The sequence below is a fragment of the Trichechus manatus genome, unplaced genomic scaffold, assembly GCF_000243295.1.
Source record: "Trichechus manatus latirostris isolate Lorelei unplaced genomic scaffold, TriManLat1.0 scaffold00185, whole genome shotgun sequence".
Lineage (NCBI taxonomy): Eukaryota > Metazoa > Chordata > Mammalia > Sirenia > Trichechidae > Trichechus > Trichechus manatus.
Genome location: NW_004444121.1, coordinates 1238936 through 1254296, shown reverse-complemented (window position 1 = coordinate 1254296; position 15361 = coordinate 1238936). Strand labels below are relative to the sequence as shown.

The window sequence follows — 15361 nt, the reverse complement described above, 5'->3', positions numbered from 1 at the left end:
CGCTGTAGGGGGGTCACGGGGGCTCGGGGAGGTACAGCGCTGTAGGGGGGTCACGGGGGCTCGGGGAGGTACAGCGCTGTGGCGTGGGTCACGGGGGCTCGGGGAGGTACAGCGCTGTGGCGTGGGTCACGGGGGCTCGGGGAGGTACAGCGCTGTAGGGGGTTCACGGGGGCTCGGGGAGGTACAGCGCTGTAGGGGGGTCACGGGGGCTCGGGGATGTACAGCACTGTAATGGGGGACAGGATTAGGGAGGTACAGTGCTGTGGGGGGGGTCACAGGGGCTCAGAGAGGTTCAGCACTGTGGGGGGTAATGGGCTCAGGGAGGTGTAGTGTGCTGTGGGGGTCACAGGGGCTCAGGGAGGTGCAGTGTGCTGGGGTCACAGGGACTCAGGGAGGTACAGTACTGTGTGGGGGTCACGGGCTCAGGGAGGTGCAGTATGCTGTGGGGGTGACAGGGGTCTCAGGGAAGACTTCCTCCAGGAAGTGACATCAGTGTGATGTGAGGGGAGGGGGTGGGGTTAGCAGTACCAGATGGGTAGTGGGGAGGGTTTTCTAAGGGAGAGTGTGACAAAGCCCAGAGGTGAGGGAAAGCATCAGGTGCTTGAGAATAAAATGAAGCTCCGCAAAAATTAGCTCAAAAGGGACCATAGATCCTAATGTAAGATCTAAAAGCAGAGAATTTTTACGAGAAAACACAGGAGAAAATTTTGGTGCCCTTGGTTAGGTAAAAGGGTCTTTGATGAGGTACTAAAGGCAGGATCCATAAAAGAAAACACTGATTAACTGGGCTTCGTTAAAATGAAAACATTTTGTGCTTCAAAAGATACCATTAAGAAAAGGAAAATACTAGCCAGACTGAGGGAAAACATTTGCAAATTGTGTATCTGATCAAGGACTTTTACTCACAATATGTCAAGAACCCTTAAAGCTCAGTAATAAGAAGATAAACAACCCAAGTGAAAAACGGGCGTTTCTGAAATGCTGAAGTCATCCTTCTATTTAAGGTGGATAATTCTAAAATGCCGTTGGTCTCCTTTTTCTCTCTCTTTCTTTAATTAACTATTATTATTCCTGTTATTTTAGATCTGCACATGCATTGCAGCCTTCCTCTGGTGATGAAGTATCTACTAACGTGTCTGTCCAGCTTTACAATGGAGAAACTCAGCAGCTCATCATCAAGTTGGAAAATATTGGGATGGAGCCTTTGGAGAAACTCGAAGTCACCTCAAAAGTCCTCACGACCAAAGGTAGGCATTGGAAGCAGGTTTGCCCCCAGAAACGTTCATCTTGAGACACTTTATTTATTAAATTTTATATATTTTGTGGTTGTTGAAAATATACACAGCAAAACCTACAGCAGTTCAACAGTTTCTACATGTACAGTTCAGTGACATTGATTACGGTCTCCGAGTTGTGCAACCATTCTCCCCCTCCTTCTCTGAGTCGTTCCTCCCCCACCGACATACACCCACTGCCCCGTAAGGTCTAACCTTTCGAGTTGTTGTCCATTTGATCCCCAGAAGAGACACTTTCAGTAAGCAGTGTTCAGAAAATCTAAAACCTTCACCCACTTTTGCGTTGGTGCCTCAGGAAGTTGCACGCCGGTTATGCACGAAGACACTGGGACAGAGACTCCCCCTGCGTTTCCCCGTGCTCTTCACGGTGTCTGGGCGCGTATCAGAGCCTCAGGAAAAATATTTTCAAATGAATAAATGAGAGAAAGCGCTAGCAGACACAGAAGCATGACTGCCTGGGGTCCATCCCCTCATCCTCCGGTCTAGTATTCCCTACAGGCTCGACACCGAGGGTCCGTGGGCCGCCCTGAAGGGCCAGTGCTGCGTCTCTTAGCTCTGAGGCACACGTAGCTCATGGTCAGAAGGCTTGTGCTGAGATTTTCGTCACGATTTACTAGCTCTGTGTCCTTGGGAAGCTGTCTGGACGTGCCTCAGTTTCCTCCTGGGTAAATAGGGGAGGAGTGCTTACCATGTAAGAGTCTTTACGAAAGTTAAATGAGGTAACGCGGCAGAATACCTAGTGTATTAGAGGTTAAGAGAAACCAGCTGTGTCGCTCAGCCATGAAGAGAGCAGAAGTCCCCGTAGACGCTACGCATGGATGAGCGTCGAACACGTTATGCTGAGTGAAACAAGTCAGTTACAGAGGGACAAACATCGTGTGATTCCACTTCTGTGAAGTATTTAGAATAGCCAGGGAGCCTTGGTGGCACAACGGTTAAGAGCTCGGCTGCTAACCGAAAGGTCGGCAGTTCAAATCCCCCAGCCGCTCCTTGGAAGCCCTATGGGGCAGTTCTGCTCTGTCCCGTAGGGTCGCTGTGAGTCAAAATCGACTTGACAGCAACGAGTTAATTTAATAAAATCAGACAAACGATGCAGGCCAGGGAGACAGGACAGAGAGAGAGAGAACAAGGGGGCAGGCTGGCCCGACTTTGGAATACTTACCTGCTTCTGACGGAGGAGTGAGGCGAGGCAGGCCTACAGCGGGGAGTTAACCAGTTCTGGTGAGGGAAGTGCTCGTGTGAGTCCCTGGCAGGAGGACTCGCTCTGCACGCTCACTCACGACGTTGTGATGGGAACAGCCAAGTGAAATAGACGTTCATTAGAGCCAAAGCCACAGGCCTTCTGGTCGGTTCTGCCTCCAGGGAAAGTCCCGGGCTAAGTCGGGAAATTTACAAGAATTATGCCGTAAAGGGAGGTGTTTGGATTGTGTAAGATTGTATTAAAAAGCGAAGATGTCATTTTGAGGACTAAGGTGCGCCTGACCCAAGCCATGGCGTTTTCAGTCACTTCACATCCATGCGAAAGCTGGGCAGTGGATAAGGAAGACTGAAGAAGAATTGATGCCTTTGAATTGTTGTGTTGGTGAAGAATATTGAAAATACTATGGACTGTCATAAGAACAACAAATCTGTCTTGGAAGGAGTACAGTTAGAATGCTCCTTAGAAGGGAGGATGGCGAGGTGTCGTCCCACATACTTTGGACATGTTATCAGGAGGGACCAGTCCCTGGAGAAGGACATCATGCTTGGTAAAGTAGAGGGTCGGTGAAAGAGACAGAGACCCTCAGTGAGATGGATTGACACAGTGGCTGCAACAATGGGCACAAACATAACAACAGTTGTGAGGATGGCTCAGGACCGGGCAGTGTTCTGTTCTGTTGTTCATAGGGTCGCTGAGTCGGAACCGACGTGACAGCACCTGACAACAACAGCAACAAGAAGGGCTTAGTCTGAGCCTGTAGAGCAGGAGGGAGGATTTCAGGGTATCTTGTATTCCTGTATTTCTCCCGCGGATTTTGGTTAGCACCTGTGTGTGGAGGAAAAGAGCACGTATCCGCACATCCTTATTCCTTGCCCGTGCCTCTTCAGAAGGAGCCTTGCACGGACTTTCTCTTCTGGTGGCCTGTGTGGCTTGTCTGGTCTGCGGCCACCCGGCAGCCTGCTGTGTGGAGTTTGTTTTCTGCTCTTACTGTTCCTCAGGGTTGGGTGTGCCCAGAGCCGGCAGTAGACCTGAGCTGAGAGCCTGCCGCCGGGTGTCAGTAGATGTTGATTTTATTTTTTTTTGGTCTTCCATCCTTTCCCTTCTTTCTGCTGTTTCTTCCTCTTCGCCTCTGATGCTGAGTGCACGAGGGGTGACGGTTTTTGATTGCATGAAGCCATAGTGGCAAATGGCTATATGCTAAAGAGTTACTAAAAATGAAAGGCAGTGGCTCCCTCTCACCCCGCCTCCAGGAGTGGAACTCACCACAGGCTTCACCTGAGCCCTGAGGAGAGCCCAGGTATGAGGGAGCCAGGCGTGGGGCCAGGGCAGGACTCCCTGGAGGTGTACACACTCTGCTTTAAGGTGATAGAAGAGACACAGTTTTATTCTGCTGCCCTCTCTTGAAACCTCCCCAAAGTCACAAAGTGTGAAAAGTACTGACAGTAAAATCCCTCTGTGAAACAAGGGAAGCGTCACATCCCCACAGGAGGAGAGGCTGGGGCAGCGAGGGGCCGGGGCAGGAGCTGGCCTCTCTGCCTAGGGCCTTGACCTGAAGTGTTCCCAGAGGGCAGGCTGGCCGCACAGCGCCCGGAAGCCACTTAGTGGTTGCTTTTTATGAAATCTAGAATAAGGGTATGGGCAACCTCCAGGTCAGCTGGGGTGAGGCAAGTGGTGGGGAGGGCAGGAGGCCGCAGAAGCAGCTGCTTTTAGCTGACAGTTCAGGGAACGCATGTCTCAGAAGCTTTACTGTGGCCCTCACCCACTTCTTGAACAATAGACAGCAAGGGGAGTCTCCTAGAACAAAGACACTGATGCAGAAGCAGTTCCGGTGGATCGTCAGCCGTGAAGGCCTCTTTATCACCTGTCAGTCAGGGTCAGTCAGGGTCAGTCAGGGGCAGGGACCAGAGCTGCTGGTTCAACAGAACAGTGCAAAGGAGCGTTAACTAGCTGTAGAGTTGTTAACTGGGCAACTGGGTAGCAACTAGAGGAAAAACTTCCACCCTAGGGCTGGCAAGACAATGGGAAGATGTTGGAATTAGTAAAATTTAGAGGAAATACCCAAGGAGTAGGTTCCTGGGTGGCACAAATGGTTAAGTGTTGACTACTAGCTGAAAGGTTGGTGGTTCGAACCCACCCAGAGGCGCCTCAGAAGTAAGGCCCAGCGATCTGCTTCCTAAAGGTCACAGCCTTGAAGACCTATGGAGCAGCTCTGCTCTGCACACATGGGGTTGCCATGAGTTGGAATCAACTCGACTGCAACTAACAACAAGAACAACCCTGAGAGTAGAAGCAGCCTCTGAGGAGAGGCTCAGCTCCGCTGGCGCTGGTGGGGGAGGGGGCCTGGGATGGGAGGCGGACCTAGGGAGGAGGCCTGCTGGCACCGGGATCTCTGAGCTCAGGGGGCCTCATCCCAGACCTCTCAGGAGGGTTCATGATCTGGTGGGTGCAGCTTTGTCAATGACCCTCTTTATTTTTCTTCAGTTTCCTTGTAGCAAAGTGCTGCCTCAGTTCAAATCCTGGCTCTCAAGTACTAGCTATGTAGCTTTGGGCAAGTAATTCAACCACTCTTGTCATTTTCCTCTTATATGAAATAATGCTAATAGTACTACCTACATTTTAGGGTTACTATGAGAATTAAATGGGATTTTATATGCAGAGTGCATCGGGTGGTGCTTAGCATATTATAAGCGCTCGGATATGTTTGCTGCTGTTATTGCCACCACCACCACCACCACCACCATCATAACCACCACAACCACCACCACCTCCACCACCTCCACCATCTCCACTACCACCACTTCCTCTACCACCTCCACCACGACCTCCACCATGACCGCCACCACCACCACCACCATCATCATAACCACCACCACCACCACCACCTCCACCATCTCCACCACCACCACCTCCTCTACCACCTCCACCACGACCTCCACCACGACCTCCACCACGACCACCACCACCGCCGCCACCACCACCTCCACCACCACCTCCACCACCACACCACCTCCTTCACCACCATAACCACCACCACTGCCTCCAGCACCTCCACTCTGCTATTGCCACAGCCACTGCCATTTTGCAGAGTTGTTACCAGGATTAAAATTAAGTGTATCAAGTGGGCACCTATTTCTCTGCCCAAGGCTAGCCACCATCTTGGCTGCTAACAGCATGGATTCATTTCACCTGTTTTTGTACCTAAGTGGAATCATTTTATGAAGTAAAAATTATAATCATACAGTATGTACTCTTGTGCCTGGCTTGCTTGGCTCGTGCATTTTGCTGTGTGCGGCTGTGGATGGTTTATCGTCTTTGCTGTATAATACTCCATTGTGTGAACGCACCGCAATTGATTCATCCATTCAACCACTGAGCACGCTTGGGTCGTCTTCATCTGGGGGCTATTAAGAATAGTGCTGCTGTGAGTATTTTGGCACATGTTTTAGTGGACCTATATAGACGTTTCTTTTGAATGTGTCTCCAGGAGTGGAATGCTGGGTCATAGGGTGTACATATGTTCAGCTTTAACGCCAAACCATTTCCAAAGTGATTGTACCTGTTTACACCAGCAGCGTATGAGAGTTCTGGTTGCCCCGAGTCCTCACCAGCCTGAGTGTTTGCAGCCGTGTTTTCAGTTCTGGAGGTGAGGGTGGCGCAACACTGTGTCACTGGGGCTTCAGTGTGCATTTCCCTGCGGGTTCGGGAAGTTGAGCACCTTTCCTTTTTCGTTGGTTACTTGGGTATGTAGCCCTTTGCCCTTTGCCCTATTCGGTGTGTTTTCTCTCTCTGTTTCTGTCTCTGTCTATAGATTTGTAGGAGTTCTTTTTTACGTATTCTGGGCATGACTTCTTTGTTGGAAACTTGTTGTGACTGTCTTCTCCCGCTCTGTGGATGCCTTTAGACTCTCTTAATGGTGTCTTTGGATGAGCAGAAGGTCTTCATTTTAATATGGTCACTTAGTGATTTTTTTTCTTTTATGGTCCTTGCTTTTTGTATCCTATTTAAAAAACTTTGTGTATACCTAGTCTTTGGGAAATTTTAATTAAACTACCTTCATTTCATCCTTTCCTTCCTTGCCCCCTATTTTTGGAAGCAAATACATACCAATTAGGTAGAAAATGCCTCTTCAACATAAAATACCTTCATCTGGTACTCTGACTTTAATTAATTGGTTGTAGGGTTTGCTTGCTGTTTGAACAAGCAAATTATTATTGAAATTACAATACTGAATTGCTAATATTGAAATCAGGGGAATTACAGGAGATGGTAAGTTTTTTTCACATCTCTTGTCATTTCCCTTATTATAACAGCTTAAGAACTGGAAAACATGTTTTCCTTCTCTCAAATAACCCCAAACGGTAAGCGCGTGTCCATTAGTCATTACTAAACTGTGTGTTCTTCCAGAAGCACAATGCACACGCTCCTCCCATTTGGGAATCCTTTAAAGATCCCCTATTTTCCAGGGCTCCCATGGCCCTGTGAGACCTGGCCTCTGCCCAGCATTTCCGCTTCATCCTTTGCGTCTTCTCCCCGGAAGCTGTAGTCTCAGTGGTCATTAGGAACAGCTTCAGCACCCTGAATGTTCCACGCTGCCTCTCACTTCTAGACTTTCAGATAAGCCATTTCTCTCTCTAGCACAGCTTGTCAACTTCTGCTCCTACCCCCCTTGCCTTTTCAACTTCGTTTGTCCTTGGGGTTCCCACTTAGCTGTCACTCTTTTGGAAAACCTTCCTCAGATGGGCTGGTGGGTGCCCCTCCTTTGTGGTCTGGGTGCCCAAATGCTCCCGCTGCGGTCCCCGTGCCCGGACGCCCCCTCTGCGGTCCCCGTGCCCGGACGCCCCCGCTGTGGTCCCCGTGCCCGGACGCTCCCACTGTGGTCCGGACGCTCCCACTGTGATCCCGGTGCCCAGATGCCCCCGCTGAGGTCCCCGTGCCTGGATGCTCCCACTGTGGTCCCCGTCACTGTTCTGCCCCTGCTCGTTTACAGGCCTGAGTCTCTCAAAGGCAGCAACAGGGCGTCTCCTTCTCTTTCCAAGGCCTGGCGTGAAGAGGGCGCCCAGTGCTGAGGGCTGTGCCTATCTCACTCGTTGGTTGAGGGGGTTAAATACATGAAGGGGTGCGAATCACCGACATTTCTAATGGGCGGTTGCTCCTGTTTAGGTGCTCAGCATCCCACCCCCACCCCGTGTGTTCCTCCTGGCACCGACCATTCCTTCTCCCTGAAAGACCTTCTTCAGCTTCCTCCCAGTCTTTCTCAAGTGCTGCCCTTCCTTGGGGTCCCGGCATGCCCCAGCTTCCTACCTACCCTCGCCATCGGCTTTCCTCGTGCTTTGCCCTCTTCTGGGATTCTCTCTGTGTCAGCCACCCCTTCGCTCCCCAACCTTTTATTATGAAAATATCCAAACATACAGAAGAACTGAAAGAATTTTACAGTGAACGCTAGTAAACTCACCATCTAGGTTCGATAATTAACATTTTGCTATGTTTGTTCTATCACACATCTATCCAGCTTCCTATCCATCTACTAACATATTTTTTTAATGCAATTTCAAAGTAAGTTGCAGATTTCAGTACATTTTACCACAGACACTTCAGCATGCATGTCACTATTTAGAGTTTATATCTATTTACTTTTTTTTGGCTAAGTTTACAAATCTTAAGTGTACCACCTGATGAGTTTGGACAAATACACGCGTATGTCTAGCCACAGCCTTACCAAGATGTAGGAGAGAACATTTGCATGACCCAGAAAGTTCCCTCTCGTCTTTCCCAGTCTATCCCTGCCCCACCCACAGAGGACCCACTCTTTTGCATTCACCTTGTGGGCCGTCAGCGAACATTTATTGATAATGATGAGCAAAGTTGGGAGGGCTAATGGGAACTGGACAGAATTCCAAGGTGGGTCCCTGCCGGCACTGTCAGCTCTGTCACCTTCTCTTCCCACTCTCAGATTTAGATTGCATCACTGTCTTTTCGTATTGTATCATTTTTCTCTGCTTATCTTCTCCCCCCGCTCGGACCTGAGACCGAGAGAGCCAGTGTTCTTATCCTCACTTTATGGATTTTGTTAGGTGCCGTCGAGTCGATTCCAGCTCACGGTGACCCCATGTGACATGTAGAATTGTGGCCAGCCGCTTAACCGTTGCACCACCAGGGCTTGCTTTGTGGATCTGGGATGTAAAAGCAGAAGAGGTGAACCGACCTGCCCAAGGTCACAGAGCAAGTTCGCCAGGAACCAGGACTCGCCCTGAGGTCTCCTGAGTCTCAGCTCTGGTGTGTTAACTGTAATCAGGAGGGCGGAGCGCCTCCATGGGTGAACGACTGCCAGGTAATATGTAACACGGTGTAGCATTTCAGAACAACAGGTTCGCAAGTGAAAAATTAAAGCTGCCATTCTTTTTTTATTCTCATCCCTGGATGCACTACATTTACGCGTGGAATTAAATTAATGAAAACAAACCATCTGTTTCTGAAATATACAGGGGGAATTCCTGTCACTTATGGTCTGTGGAACCGAAAGGTGCCCGTGTTAGTACATGACCGACTGTACGTGAGAAGACGGAAGTGTCTTAAACGGGAAACATGAACAGGAGTTCCGCGCTTGAGCGGGGGCAGCAGAGACCACGCAAGACTCAGCGTGGAGCTGGAGGAGCATCTGTTTCCACTGTAGCGTTGCTGCTGTCTGAAGCCCCCGGGTGTAACCTTTCTAAGGTCTCTCTTAAATGTCAGCCCTGTGAAATGATTCCACAAGAATTAAACGCCCCCTTCTCGGGTCCCATGTTAATCTCTTTGTCTTGCCATTAGAGGTGCTTTGTACCTTAATAATAGTAACAGCTTTTAGTTTTTGCCCCTCACCATGTGCCAGGTGGCTGGTTCTTCACCTGCTTTTTCTCATGAGATGATCACAAGAACCCCGAGAGGGCTCTGTGTGTGTGTGTTGGGGGGGAATCTGTTTGTTTCCACTGCTGCATCCCCGGCGCCTGTCACGTCGGAGGCCATCAGCAAACGTAATGAGGACCAGCCTCACCGTGTGGTCGTGACAACTGAGTGTCCATGTGTGCGTGCGTGCACAGCCTCAGACTCTGCCGAGCACAGAAGGACCCGTCCCTGTTTCTCTGAGGAACTCTGGCTACTCGTGGTGGCGTCTGCAGGTCCCGGCTGGGAGCCGCGGGCCGTGTGTGCGGGAGCCCTGCCTGTCTACCGCGTCTTTCCCTCTCCCAGTCTTCACGTTTGGAAAGCTCTCACAAGCCAGACCCATCCTCTGAATAAGCCCCTTTTTCCTCAGACACCAACCTTCAGATAAAGAAAAGCTTATTGTTTTGTTTATTTCCCCCCAACTTCATTGCTTTCTTGTCTTGTTTGAGTTCCTCGTCTTGCAAACCATGTTTCTTATCCTCTTGCTTTGTAAATGTACCTTAGGGTTCAGCTATAGTCGGTGTCAGCTTGGCCTTGGGGGGCTTGCTCAGTAGGTTCCTAACTGTGGTCATATAGGCTTTTATGGGGCGAGTATGTCCCTGTGTCCACAAATACCTGATGGAGATAAGCGTTATGATCCTTTTCAAGACGAGGATTATCTGTTAACCAGTGCTTGTCATGTAGCCCTCTGCATTACAGTTCATTTGTAAGCAAATCCTTACCTGTAGATGTAAAAGATGTAATTTCAGCCTTATTTAATCACATATTTCATTGTAATAAAGTCCACATTAGGAAAAATTGATTGTATTTGCTTTTCACCTAATGCTCTAAGATATGTGTGAATTTGTGAGTGTGTATGTATATACGCACAGGTATATAATCCGTGTATACATGAATGTGAGGAGCCCTGGTGGTGCAGTGGTTGAGAGCTTATCTGCTAACCAGAAGGTTGGCAGTTTGAATCCACCAGCTGCTCCTTGGAAACCCTATGGGGCAGTTCTACTCTGTCCTGGAGGGTCGCTGTGAGTCGGAATCGACAGCAATGGGTGGATAGAAATACACGTTGTTGTTAGTTGCCCTTGAGTCGGCTCCAACTCATGGTGGCCTGATGTATAACAGAAACAAACTGCTCGGTCCTGCACCATCTTCACGATTGTGTTTATCCGTAAGGTTTTCATGGGCTCGTTTTCGGGAGTAGACTGCCAGGCCTTTCTTACTAGTCTGTCTTAGTCTGGAAGCTCCACTGAAACCTGTCCACCATGGGTGACCCTGCTGGCATTTGAAATACCGATGGCAGAGCTTCCAAAATCTCAGCAACGTGTAAGCCACTACAGTATGGCACACGGACAGGCGGGTGGTCTGTACACATGTACACATACACACCTCTTAATTCTAGTTTAATTTTTTAACAAAAAGTAATGACTCTATCTTGGTATAATTACAAATTTATAAATGATTACGTTGAAGAGAGATTCTCTTTACTGCTTATTTTTCTCATGAATGTTGTAAAAAGAGTCCTTACATATAAAAGCAAATACTGATGGCTTCTCAGATGTTGAAGGTCAACAGCAGTAGCAATTTCTGTATTATTGTCATTGTAAAATGATCAGTGTCACTGGATAGGACTAAAATAAACTCTAGCATTGAAATGATGGCTATTATTTTGGAAACTAAATTCTATGCCTGGCTGGCTCAGTCCGTAGAGCATGAGACTTAGTCTCAGGGTTGTGGTACTCATTTGGAGCCCTGGTGGCGCAGTGGTTAAGAGCTCAGGCTGCTGACCAAAAGGTGGGCAGTTTGAATCCACCAACTGCTCCTTGGAAGCCCTGTGGGGCAGTCAGTTCTACATGGGAACAAATCAGTGACATTTGGCCCAGTGTTGATTTACGTTTATCTTGTTCTTCCTGACAGCACATTATTGCATATGGTTTTGAAAAGTCCCTCAGACGTCCGACTTTGCACTACAGTAAATGGTGAAAAAAAGTAGGCACAGAAAGACCCACTTTGGAGTCATGAGAAGCATCTTAACTCTGCCGTCTAAGCCATCAGTTTTCTGTAATGCCTCACTCCAGAGACGTGTTCGTGGCATTGTGGATTTCCTCTGTGTTATTATTTGTATATAAATACATTGGTGTTTTTGGCATCAGAGGGGAATAAGCTATGCCCCTTGGGTGGATTTGCCTGTCATTTGAGTGTGCCAGTTTAAAAAAAAAATAATTTTGTTGTTGAGAATATGCGCAACAAAACATACACCAATTCGACAGTTTCCACGTGTACAGTTCAGTGACATTAATTATATTCTTTGAGTTGTGCAACCATTCTCACCCCCCTTTTCTGAGTTGTTCCTCCTCCATTAACATAAGCTCACTGCCCCCTAAGCTTCCTATCTAATCTTTCTCAAGTTGTTGTCGTCAATTTGATCTCATATAGGTAGTTCTTAAAAGAGCACAATGCTCAAGGCAGACCTTTTTTTACCAGTTAAGCTAAACTGTTGTTTGGTTTTAAGAAGACTTCAGGGGATATTTTTGGTTTAAGGTTTAAAGAAGATCTCAGGGCAATAGCTTCAGGGGTTCATCCAGCCTCTGTGGCTCCAGGAAGTGCAGTTTTAAGCCACAGAACTTAATACAAAAATAGTCAGTGCAGTTAGGAGTCTTTCTGAGTGTACCGTATGCCTGGAAATTCTGGGACTGCGAACACAGGCCTTTGACCCTCGTTCAGTTGGCGGACTTTCTCATGGGTTGGCAGGAATCGGGTGTCAGTGTCCGATCTCCTCCTGAGACATGCTGTTTGTGCGTTTGGGGCCCCAGCCTGTGGCGCCCTTTTGGTTTCATATGGTTTTCTCTCCCTCTTCTGTTGCTGTGGTCAGTTACTTCATCTAGAAGAACTTCGGTTTTTCCAGCCCAGCTCTTTACAGCCTAGTGTGCTGGAAAGAACCTGGGTTTAGAGTCTGACAGGTTTAGCGTCCAGCTCCGGCTCTGCCAAACATCAGCCTCATGTCTGGTCTTGAGCAGGTGTGTGACCTTTGAGGCTGTGTTGGCATCTGGATACTCACTGGGGCCCAGACCTTTCTCGTGTGGAATTCGAGAATGAATGGTGATACCCCTAGCATCCAGCACAGTGCCTGGCACGGGCGGGCCATGGGGTTTCCATTCCTTATTTTCCACACCTGGTCTGCTGCGGCCCGGAAACCAGGACATCAGAATGGCTCGCGTGGACTCTCCATGGGAAGTGCGCCACTAGGGGAGTCGGGGCTTCTGTCCGAATTTTCTGGGCTGATCTTCCTTCCAGCAGTTCAGAAACCAGCTTAGCTTTCTCCTTGTTGTCTGACTTTTTCTGGAATGGTGACATTTAATGCTCCCTGGATGAGTGCGTGTGGATGTGCATCACGACAGTGACAGTCGGGGTGGGAGCCCCACGGAGAGCCAGTGGCAGAGGCCCTGCCCCTTACCCAGGGCTGGAGCCAGGAGAGGGGAGGGAAGCTTCGGGAGGCGCAGCAGCTCCCACGGGGAAGCCCGTTACTGTGCGGTTCTCAGGGCCCCGGATCTCGCTGGTGAGCCGGCCAGATGCCCCAGAGTTCACCCCCTACCCTCCCTGCTGAACGTTCTGGCCTTTTTTTGCCTGGTCTATTTTCCAAGTAGTTCCTGTCATGTTATTTCTATAGAACACGTATATTTTTTAACATATGGCAATGCAGGGCAAAGTTTTAAAAATACACCTGGTAGAAAAGTGGCTGGCTACTTTCTAGCATTGTCAGAAAGCGGGGTGTCTTGGGGAGTGGGAGGGAAAGGACTCACTGCTTCAGGCTCTCATTTTCTGCCGAGTCCCGCGAGCACATCCAGCTGTCCACAGAGAGAGAGGCAGAGCTGAGAACAGGCTACGGCTCCTGGCACTGGCTTACTGGGCTGGGGGCTAGTAGGAAGAACCCCAAGATCAGGCCTTCCTCAATTTTAAACTTAGTTATTCTGGTTAAGATAACCATCTTTGGAATCAGACCAGCTTGGGTTTGAATCCTGGCTTTGCCACTCACTAACTGGAGGACCGGAGAAGTTACTTACCCCCGTGAAAATCTATTTGCTCACAGTGGGGAGAGTGCCACATCCCTGCCGGCTGTTATAATACCTGTTAAACGCTTAACACGGTGCCAGCACCCTGAGTGTCCAGTAAACAGTAGCCGTTCCTGTAGGCTGTGGTGGTCAAGGTCGTTGATCCTGCCGCCATTGTTGTCTCACGGAAATGCCAGTTCACCTGTTGTCTCTCTTAAACATTGTTTTTAATGGTGGTAAAATCTACACAGCATAAAATTTGTCATCTTAACTGTTTTCAAGTGTGCAATCCAGTAGCATTAATCACACTCACAACATTTTATAACCGTCACCGCTATTTGTTGCCAAAGCTTTTCATCCCTCCAACAAACTCCGTGCCCATCACGCAGTAAACTCCCCACTCCTCATTCTCCCAGCCCGTGGAAACTTCTAATCTACTTTCTGTCTCTATCAGACAACTTTTATCCCTCCGTGTCTGGCTTATTTCAGTTAGCATAATATTTTCAAGGTTCATCCATGTCATAGCATGTATTAGAACTTCATTCCTTTTTGTTGTTGTTGTTAGGGGCTGTCGAGTTGATTCCGACTCACAGTGACCCTATGTACAACAGAAGGAAACACTACCCAGTCCTCTGCCATCTGCCATCCTCACAATCGTGGTTATGCTTGAGCCCATTGTTGCAGCCACCGTGTCAGTCCATCTCATTGAGGGTCTTCCTCTTTTTTGCTGTCTACCAAGCATGATGTCCTTCTCCAGGGACTGATCCCTCCTTTTTTATGACTGAATAATATTTAATTGTATGGCTATACCACATTCTGTTTACCCATTCATCAGTTGATGGGCACCTGAGTTGGTTCCACCTTTTGACTACAGTACTGTGAATAGTGCTGCTGTGAACATGCACGGACAGTATTTGTTGGCATCCCTGCTTTCAGGTCTTTTGGGTATGTGCCCAGCAGTGGAGTTGCTGGGTTGTATGGGAATTCTATATTTAACTTTATGAGGAACCTCCACAGTAGCTGCACCATTTTACACGTCCATCAGCAATGCATGAGGGTTCTAATTCCTCCATATCCTCACCAACACTTCTTGTTTTCCTTTTTTTATCTTTATAGTAACCATCCTAGTGGGAGTGCTTAAGCATTTTTTAATAGCTTTCTTATCCTTAGTTCCTTAGCCCAGCATTCAAAGAAATTTGTCATCTGGCTTGCTACCTCCCTTTTTTCCTTTCTTCTTTGCACAGACACTCAGCTGGTACCTACCTTGTTTCAGATGCTGTGCTTGGGGAGCAGGACAGCCAGGATCCCTGTCCTCGGGATGCTCTTAGGAAAGCTGGGTGTGAGCAGGTGCCCTGTGTCCCACGAGAGCAGATGGTGGTGGTGGGGCTCTGGGAAGATACCCCCTCGGTTCCCTTTCCCATCCTTGGTTCCTCTGTTTGTTGATCTGTCTGTCCTTATGTCCATCACTTGTGCATCCTTTTGCTCAACTCTTCACAAAGCCTGTAGAGAGTGCATCCTATGTGTTGGCCATCGTGTTGGGCACGGGGTTCCCTGGTGAGTCAGACCCAAGTCCTTACCCTTGTAGGGTGCAGAGTGTGCTTCCGGGATCTTTGTGCTCCGGCCACCCTGGGCTGCTGACTCGGTGAACACACTGAGAACTCTGGGGACTCTGAGACTTCTTGTGTGCACGTGGGATTCTCCCCACCATACAGCTCAGCTCGTGGGCTGTCTCCCAAAAGCCTTTCTGACCCCCTGCCAGCAGAACTAACCTACCGTTCCTGTTACGTGCTGCCAGTGCTCCAACAGCACGCTCCTCTCGGGCTGTGTCTGTGTCTGCCGTCATGTGCCTCTGTATCCCGTTCGGGTATCCGTCAGCATATCCGTCATGTGCCTCTGTATCCCGTTCG

General features: G+C 48.9%; 1 protein-coding gene across 1 annotated transcript in view; it reads left to right on the top strand.

Moving 5' to 3' along the window:
• TRAPPC9 (trafficking protein particle complex subunit 9) overlaps window positions 1–15361 on the top strand; it is a 618989-nt gene that overhangs the window by 142979 nt on the left and 460649 nt on the right. The window contains exon 15 of the mRNA XM_004387359.3: window positions 1084–1247. Within this exon, the coding sequence (XP_004387416.1) occupies window positions 1084–1247 (164 nt within the window). The remainder of the gene's footprint in view (window positions 1–1083; window positions 1248–15361) is intronic.